We start from the raw sequence: 9,618 nt of genomic DNA, 5'->3' as shown, positions 1-9,618 counted from the left end.
CGTGGATACGTTGGAGAGTGATGAAGTTACTCACTTGCTGGTTGTACGTAGAATGAATTTATTTCTCTTTTGGCTTTACTTTCAAACTTTTAGATTAGAATAAAGCATGAATACACGCGCGGGCAAATAACTGCTGCGTGGTCAATTTGGACCGCGCAACGGATGCAAAATGATATTGTCGGGCCGCCACCAAACCGGACTTCGCACAATCAAGTCGCGACGCGACCCAACTCGCGACGTTTTTCAATCATGTCAAAGGTAGTGCGCATCCTTCCCGTTGTTATCAGCAACACAGCGCACTAGATGCGAAACAGTTGCGACACTTGTGGACCAAGAAAATGACAATTTTTGATTGAATGTCGGTCTTGATTCCAACCGGATAGACAATACTTGCCAACAAGGTTACGAAATGTTGGCACGTTGGTGCTTAGGTAAGCGCAAATTATAATTTCTCGTGGGAAATTATAATTTGTCACTAAGTAAAAGATGTTATGGAAAATTCCACTACACTATGAGCCTCTGCACGAATTTGCCCTGTCCTGCTCACTCCCACAGAAAATTTGAAAACAGCGCGCACAGTAAAAGTCACATTTGACTTTTACTGTGCGAACTGTTTTCAAGTTTTCTGTTGGAGTGAGCAGTACGCCAGATTCGTGCAGAGGCTCATGTGAAGGTGCTTTTCGTATGTGGCTCACAACAATAAACAAAAGCAGCGTTTGTTGATTACAAGCTCGTTTCTATTTAAACAAATGTAAGGAATTGTTGACTCGATAAAATTCATTGATGCCAGCTGGCCTGATCACTAACAAGATTACGGAGACATCGTGAGCTTGCGATCGTGATGTGGCAAAAAAAATAAATCCATATCTTACAAATTATGTTCTGATGATGAACACCTTCACATTTTCTTTTGCTCGGGTATGCTCCAATCCAGTTTAGACGAGTTTCGGCAACCAATTATCGGTTGGCAGCGCCGTTTCGAGCTGTCAACCTTCAGAGCAGCCAACTTTGTTCTTCCGGTCGCTAGCCCTCTTTCTTTCTCGATCAACACATCAAGATGGGTAAGTCGTTGGTCGATCGTGTTCCGCGGGAAAAGTTGCCAATAACTGTGAAAATATGTCGGAAATCGCGATAAAAGTGTGTACAATGGATAGTGGCTTGTGCGGGGCGTGATTTGCGGTTGGTGAAATTTGATTTGCGGGTGATTAAATGGGGTAAAAAGTGATAGTTTTTATCCACGCGTTTCCGATATATTTTGACACTTGAATGTTTATGGCAGTCGCCGCATCAGGATTGTGATTACGACGGAAGTTAACCGAATTTTCTTTTGGTTACATTGCTTCGCAGGTATAAGCCGTGATAGCTATCACAAGAGGCGGGCCACTGGTGGCAAGAAGGCCGCCATCCGCAAGAAGAGGAAGTATGAGTTGGGACGCCCGGCTGCCAACACCAAGGTGAGTTTTGTTTTTGTCTGGTTTTAGGTTATTGGGGTATTAATGACTTTTTTCCTTGTTTCAGATTGGAGCTTCCCGTGTCCACTTCGTGCGCACTCGCGGTGGAAACCGAAAGTTCCGTGCCCTCCGTCTGGATGCCGGAAACTTTGCCTGGGCTTCGGAAGGAACCGCCCGCAAGGCTCGTATCATCGATGTAGTGTACAACGCTTCGAACAACGAGCTGGTCCGTACCAAGACCCTGGTGAAGAACGCCATCATCGTGATCGATGCTAGCCCCTTCCGCCAGTGGTACGAAAGCCACTACCTGCTGCCCCTGGGTAAGAAGCGTGAGGTCAAGGCCGGCGAAGAAGACGTTCTGGCCAAGAAGCGCAGCAAGCGCGTCATGAAAAAGTACGTTAAGCGACAGAAGACCGCCAAGTTGGACCCCGCTCTGGAGGAACAGTTCAACGCTGGACGTCTGCTGGGTGAGTTTCCGATTGATTTTATTTGAACCGATATATTGATGAATGATACATGGGCAGAATAGTCGGAACTAGGTTCCATTGTATCATCAATCGTCTATCGCCTTACTAACGTTTCTTAAATGATGATAACAATTAAAGCGACTCACACCCTCGTCAGAGGGTTTAATGCGGTTACCAATCTCGTTTTGAGAGCGGTAACCGTTCCAGTGAGAAATGACCCTTGCTTTGTCATAGTTACACTGATCAATTACTAGGAGCAATTCAGTGCATCATGCCGAGTTTTAGCCAAATGGTAATCAATGTTCTTTTGTTTCTGCTTTCTTCACAGCCGCTATCGCTTCCCGCCCAGGACAGAGCGGTCGTGCCGATGGATACATCCTCGAGGGTAAGGAACTGGAATTCTACCTGAAGAAGATTAAGAACAAGAAGTCGAAGTAAGCTCTACCGGCCGGCTGGTGGAAGGAGTGTGATGGTGTCGTGGTGTTTGTTGCCGCCGCCCGGGTGCGTATAAACGCGAAGATCTCGTTTACGCACCAGTACCCAAAGTGAGCGTTTCTCAACAGATGATAGCAACTAACAACAACAACGTTCCAGAAGTTAAGGAAAAATATTCAAATAAAAAAGAACCCTAAAAATTGAAACGAGCCTCCAGCGGCAGTTGCTGTTTTGGATTTATGCAGACGGTGAAGTATCACATACTGCTTGGGATGAAGGTGAACTTTTGATGATAAGGTTACAACAAAGCTGGTAAGTATTACCATCTCTGGAAGAAAGTTTCAAATGATTTTAGGTCATCCACATCCACGGCGGAGTGAATGATGCAAAAGACATCCTCTACAGGCACAGTTTTGGATAACACAGTAACGGATCAGTATTGATGTTAAGTAGGGTAAAAACACTGGACTTCGCGGCGAAGTCTATTGCTTTTGCCCTAATTGTAACGGTCTTTTTATTAACGTCACGCAAACTTAGCGGTTAAACCATTATGTAGGTCAAGGAATCGAAACTTTGAATAAAAACAATACATAGGACAGCTAATTATTAAATTACATTCATAAGCATATTGTTAACCCTTTCCTTCCCACGACTTTGAACGACTATTTCTATACCAAGGAAGCGTTTCCGAAAAAATTGCTGGAACAAAAGTTGTTCCACATTGTTGTTCCAAGTTGTTCCAATTATTAAATTACATTCATAAGCATATTGTTAACCCTTTCCTTCCCACGACTTTGAACGAGTATTTCTATACCAAGGAAGCGTTTCCGAAAAAAGTGCTTGAACAAAAGTTGTTCCACATTGGTCAAATTTTTGGAAATCAACGAAAAAGTTTGTAGTTGTAAATCAATAGTTTTTTGATTGTTTATCAATAGTTCCACTATTGAAACAAGTAGTTGGTAGTCGCCGTAAGTGCTAATGGGAACCAAAGGAGTATCCGTCGTGCATTTATCACAAGTCAAAAAAAAATTATAATTCAGCTTGCATAGACCTAATCTTTGCATTCTTTGAATTTTCTCAAATTTAACAATAATTCTGGAGCAACATTTGAAAAGAGCATACAAGCATTGGTAAACAATGACTTCACACGTCGCTCCTGAGCCCCCATCAGCTTATTCATAAAAACTAAGACCGTTATCAGATAGAGCAAACATTGATCTTTCGGATAACGGTGTTGATTTGCGTGGGCGGGCTGCTGTTATGCCCTACGGAGGGTTTTAGAAAAAAGACACAAGACCTCTTGGGCCCTTTTCAAATGTTGCTCCAGAATTGTTAAATTTAACGTAACGCAAGAGTGGGTAGAGGAGGTCTCTGCGTTACACTCATTATTCGTTAGTACACAGGACAGGGGACGCTAGGATAAGTTGACTTACAGCCTTACAGATTAGATTCATTACAATTAGAAAATTATGGACTGATGAGGTAAAGATAAAACTGTTGATTATAGGAGTTTGTATTTGTATTTCTTATTTTTATGGGTTTTGTGAATTTATAAAAGTTGACAAATAATCATTATCATTTTTATTTGACAAAAATCAGTTGACTGAACTTTTTTGTTTTTATATCTTAGACGGTATTATTTCACTGATCAAAAAAAGCAGGAATTTAGTTAGGACTTAGGACGGTTGACATTGTAAAGGGTTACGATGGATATAATATTACTTTAGACTGAGATGATCACAGATATGCAGAAGACGACTAGCGAAATTAGAAACACAATTTGATACATTATTGACTATATTTTGACAAATAGGGTTTGACAAATTTCTTTACAATATCGAATGGAAGCTCAAAAAGTGTTATCTAACACTAATATGAGAGTTATTTGGAGATGATGCTGGTGCTGTCAATGACTAACATCGGTTATTGACACTATTGGTAATCAGCTTGAAATAATTTTCAGATAAAATAACTGAGGATATTATCTGATTATTGTTTGGGGAAGCTGTCAGAAAAACTAGTTGCCCATATCGGCTAAAAACGCTAGCTCTGGTAGCTGTCTTCGAATAATTTTCAGAAATATCAAATCTTTAAAAATTAGCTACGACACATTTTTTTTCTTTTTGCTCTTTGTATATTTCTTAAGAATAGTACTCTGAAGGCGTTAACATAGACATAGACACCCTTTTTATCTCTGAATGTTGTCCAGTGACCTCGGAGATTTTCGATTATTGAAATATTGTTCAATTATCAAATCATCTTTGGAGCTTCCATTCGGTCAAAACACTAGTGCGATGGGAAAAGTTAAAAACAGTATTTTTAAAAACTACTACGACCTAATGCTAATAGTAGTTGGTAGTTGGGTTTACCTAATGAAATTACAATCATATTTTTAAAACTATTGCATCATGTTCATCTAATTCCGTTTGTCTTGGGTTCGTCAAAAATGGATGGTGCTCTAGAGCAACCATGGGAAGTGAGGGTTAATGTTGAGCAGGGTCGTGCAATTTCGAAAGGAAAACATGACGTACGACGACTGTAGCAAATCGTTTCCCATGCGAACGGACTGCTGTGATGCTTCATCTCTCACCCAGCAACACACTCGTTCGTTGCTGCTACAGAAACAAGTGTGTATGAAACATGGGATGATACACTTGGATTTTCGTTTCATTTATGAGTCATTGAAATACTTCAACATGCTAAAAACACTATTTAAACCACATTTTCAAATAGTGGTGCACGCCAATAGAATGATAGGGTAAGAAATCAAACTTTGAACTAGTCAAATTGTAATCTTAATTTGAACCATTTCGAAATTCATTAAGGTGAAACGGGACGCCGTGTTATTTTTCCTATCTTGCCTCTCTTTCTAACAATTTGCCTCGCGATTTTGAAGATGGTAATCTCGAGTTCTATTGCACTGAAGATGATGAAAAACAATCAGCATGTGCAGTGCAAGTGAGCATACACAATGATAGGTTTTTGTTGCAAAATATGAAGTAGAATCTGAGATTACCATCTTAGTAGCAACAGAGCAATGGCGGATATTTACCCGACCGTCCCGTCCGCCCTTAAAACAACGTCCTTTTTCGGCAAATATTATCCCGAAAAAGATGTTAAACAGCTTTTCGTAATATATTCTGATAACATGGACTTTAAAAGCATTGAAAAAGGCGTTTTTGTCATGGAAAACAAGCAATTGAAAAATCACTGTGATTTCACCCATTTCCCCCCAGAGAAAGCACATTTTCGGTGCACTCGTACAGCTCATGCATTGTATCACACGCAATATGTGAACACGTCAAATGAAAGCTTATTTATCGTAGAATCGACCAACCGAATAATATTCCGCATTATTTGTCATAAAATTATCAAGTTTAAGTAATTCTTACTTGGAGAATGTTATCTTAAGTTGAACCATTTGTAATCTAAATTTGAACTAGTAAACGGGGGCGAGCTTCCAGTGTTGGCCAACAGACGGCGCTAGTGGTTGTTTTGTTTACACTTGGGCGATGAAAAATTCCAAATTTAGTTTCCAAGTTCCTGAAGAGTTTAGAACATTCTTAGTTGAAATTCCACTACCTAATGAAAACTAGTTAGCGGATCTATGTGTTTTTCTATTGCTCAGCACGAAATTGGCTGTTGTGGGAGGTGCTCGAGCTGCTGCCGCCAGTAGTTCAAATTAAGATTAAAATTGGTTCAAATTTTGATTACGATGGTTCAAATTAAGATTAAAATCATTGTTGATGAAAAATCGAATATTTCAATGAAATTCGGTGCAAATACAAACTTTTTACCATTTAACAGAAAGCTTATACCCGTGGCTTTCATGTACATACGATTTTGCCGTAGTAAGTTATTTCCATATGGGAGAAAAAATCACTCAAAATTTGCGCTACTTCGGAAAGCCGCAATTTGGTTCAACTTTTGATTACCTACCCTAATTATGTTTTATGAAAGAGGATAACAAATTCGACCACTTAAATCCAATTAACCGGCGCCCGTAACCATTGAGAGACTAGCGCGCACCAGTGAGACACTAATGCTCTGACGGGTGAAGCACAAGCAATGCGCCCGGGTGGGAGACTACCGAGTGCTACGATGAGTGGAAAAGTTTTTATTAACGACCGAGTCATTAGAAAAATGTATGAAACACTTGAAGTGACTCATTCAAATGTTGCATGAAAGTGTATCATTGAAACGAAATTGTACGCCCCTGATGTTGAGTGTGCAGAGCGGCTCTGAAACATGACGTCATTGGGAATCTTCTCGTTGTTAATGGCAAGTGCCGTAAACCAGAACGCTTTTGCCGGAAACAGTCGTGTGGGCGGGTGTAGTATACGAATGCGTCCTATCCATCGGTCCTCTTCGCAGATCTTTAATAGTTTATTTAATCAGTTACGCGAACCCGTTACATTAGGTAAATGTTTAGGAGAGGTCAAGGAACTGGGAGTGCACTATGCTGACCCTTCCCCAGAAGGCAACAGATGCGATTGTGATAGTTTGCTCGAAGATCACGTCCAAAAATGGAGTAGTTTCGATGCGCAGCAGTCGTATCACAGATTGAAAACCAATCTGATTGTTGATTTGAGCGCTCTGTTGAGCTGTTCTTTCTGTTCACCAGATAAAGTCCAGAGTAGTGTACCGTGTCGCAGTACAGTCAGGTCTTTTTTTACGCGGTTTTCATTTACGATGTTTCACGTCGCCTTACAGTTACTGCGGTCAGTAACCCGGCTGACCAGTTGAAACGCTGGTTCGAGCACTTTGGAAACCTTTTTCAAGTGTCGGTCACGCCATCAACACCTCAGCATGATCCGCCAAGGGTTCGACGCATTACCCATGTCAACTCCGAAGCTCCATCAGTGCAGGAGATAGAAACAGCCATCCGTAGCATGAAATCGAACAGGGCCCCAAGGGTCGATCGCATATCAGCTGAGATGCTCAAAGCTGACCCCGTAGTATCCGCACAACTACTGCATCAATTATTCTGCAACATATGGGAAACCGCGACATTTCCAGTCGGCTGGATGCAAGGCGTCTTAGTAAAGGTACCCAAAAAGGGTGACCTGACTGTGGCGGGGCATCATGTTACTGTGTGTGTACCGTTCCAAAGTCCTCTGCAAAGTGATCCTTAACCAGATACAGGAGAAGATTGACGCAACTCTCCAACGGCAGCAAGCAGGATTCCGTGCCGGACGATCCTGTGTGAACCATATTGTCATGCTCCGTATCATCCTGGAGCAAATCAATGAATTCCATGGAGGTACCACAGAAGGAACTACTGATTGAACTCTTGATGTAACTTCTGGAGAAATCACAAAAGAAAATTCATCCAGCAATTAGGATGAACTTCATGAGGAAATCCTGAAGGAACTCCTGGCAGAATTCCTGAAGAAATCCCTAAAAAAGTATCGAAAAATTCCAGGAAAAATCGTCAGGGAACTTCAGGCAAAATCTCAAAGAATTCCAGAAGGAATTTGTGAAGGAATTCGGTGAAAAATTCTTCAAGGCCTTCCTGGAGGAATCCCAGAAGTGGCCCCTGAAAGAACTCCTGCGGAAATCTACAATAGAGTTCCTGGGAAAAGAAAACTCTGAAGTAATTCCTGGAGAAATCTTTGAAAGAATTTGAGAAAAAAAATCCCTGAAGGAGTTCCTGAAGAAATCTCCAACAATTCCAGGGAGAAATTCCAGGAAAAAAAAAACACTGAGGAAAATTTACTTCCGTGTGCAGCATAGTTGTCCCATGTTAATACGGATTCCCATACAACATGGGGCTACACGGCAGGCTGTGAAGAAATTCCTAATACGAATCCCTATGAAATTCTCAGAGGAATCCCTTCCGGGATTCCTAAAAGAATCGCTGAAAAAATCTTTCAAAAATTCAAGATGAACTTCCTGGATGAATACCATGACTCCTCCTATCTGGAACAATCTCTAAAGGATCTTCTACAGGAATCCTTGAATCAGCTCCAGGCGAAATCCCTGTCGGAACTTTAAGAAAAATGTCTGAAGGAATTTCTGAATGAACCCCAGAATAAATTCCTGAAGGAATTGCTCTAGTAGATATTCCCGAGGAATCCCTAAAAAAATCCTGAATGAATCCCTGATGGAAATCCTGAAGATTTTCAGGAAAAAATCCCAGAAGGAGTTCAAGAAGGAATTCCTGTAGCACTCCGTGGATAATTCCTTGAAGGGATTCTAGGGGAAAAAACCCTTTAAGGTATTTTTGAAAAAAAAACCCTCAAAGAACTTCAAGTGAAAAAATCTAAGAATTCCTGGAAAAAGCCTTCAAAAAGTACATGGAGAAATCCCTGAAGGAGTTCTAGGGAGTCCTTCAAAGAGTTCCTGTAGAGTCCCTCGAGGAATCCTTGAAGAAGAAAACCAGCAAAAATTCCAGGTAATGTCCCTAGAAGAATCCCTGAGGTAATTCCCAGATAATTCATTTGAGGAGTTCCTAGAGGTATCTCTGAGAAAGATTATGGGAAAATCCCTTAAGGAACTCCATGAAAACCCCTTGGAAATGTCACACAAAAAAAAATCAAACTCCTGGAGGAATCTCCGAAGAATCCCTAGTTAGATAAATCACTGAAGGACTTTCTGGAGGAATCTCTAAAGAAGTTTATGAAGAAGTCCCACAATGAGTTCCAGAAAAAATTATCACAAAAATCACCTAGAGAAATTTCTGAAGGAGTTCCTGTAGGAATCCCTGCAGAAGTTTCTCCAGAATTCCATAAAGGAGTTACTGGAGAATTCCCTGATGGAATTTGAGAAGACATTCCTGAAGGAGTTCCTGGAGAAAATTCCACAGTAATTCCAAGATAAATTCCACAAAGATTTGCAGGAAAATCCATGAAGAATGCAAGAAGAAAAGCTTAGAGAAATTCCCGAAGAATTCCTGGAAAATGTCTGGAGGAATCATCTAAACAGAATACCTTCTTTACATGAGTGTAATCAGTTTGAACCTTTTAATTCCGCCCTGTTTTGCTTATCCTTTGACAGATACGCGTATTTCGATTACCACTTGTAATCTTCCTCAGTGTCAGTTATCCGGGTGTGTGTTAACAAGGCTGTGAAAATCCCTTTGAACTGCAAACAAATTCATGGACGGGAAAATCGAATAACAACTGTTATTAACTTGCATGCTTCAGAACTTGCGTGCAACTTTTTGAGGAAAACTTTCAGCTGAGTTTTTCCTATCATTGCAGACCAACCTCCCTCCAGTGGGTGGGTTGTTGTGTCAGCATAAAAATGACAGCCATAAGGCC

General features: G+C 40.9%; 1 protein-coding gene across 1 annotated transcript; it reads left to right on the top strand.

Moving 5' to 3' along the window:
• Positions 1-986: 986 nt before the first annotated feature.
• Positions 987-2,559, top strand: LOC134284018 (small ribosomal subunit protein eS8-like). The gene is made up of 4 exons (XM_062860865.1): positions 987-1,061; positions 1,348-1,454; positions 1,519-1,918; positions 2,247-2,559. Exons 1-4 carry the CDS (start codon positions 1,058-1,060, stop codon positions 2,354-2,356), a joined length of 621 nt encoding a protein of 206 aa, XP_062716849.1. The 5' UTR covers positions 987-1,057; the 3' UTR covers positions 2,357-2,559.
• Positions 2,560-9,618: the final 7,059 nt, after the last annotated feature.

This window comes from Aedes albopictus, chromosome 3 (assembly GCF_035046485.1).
Source record: "Aedes albopictus strain Foshan chromosome 3, AalbF5, whole genome shotgun sequence".
In the NCBI taxonomy this organism is placed as follows: domain Eukaryota; kingdom Metazoa; phylum Arthropoda; class Insecta; order Diptera; family Culicidae; genus Aedes; species Aedes albopictus.
Note: the sequence above shows the minus strand (reverse complement) of the source record. Positions and strands in the feature narration are given on the sequence as shown.

What these genes read in the sequence shown, in the direction of transcription:
- LOC134284018 (XM_062860865.1), top strand. An exon ending in GCCCGGCTGCCAACACCAAG is followed by an intron (nt 1,455 to 1,518) that starts GTGAGTTTTGTT and finishes TCCTTGTTTCAG; the next exon opens with ATTGGAGCTTCCCGTGTCCA. An exon ending in CAACGCTGGACGTCTGCTGG is followed by an intron (nt 1,919 to 2,246) that starts GTGAGTTTCCGA and finishes CTTTCTTCACAG; the next exon opens with CCGCTATCGCTTCCCGCCCA.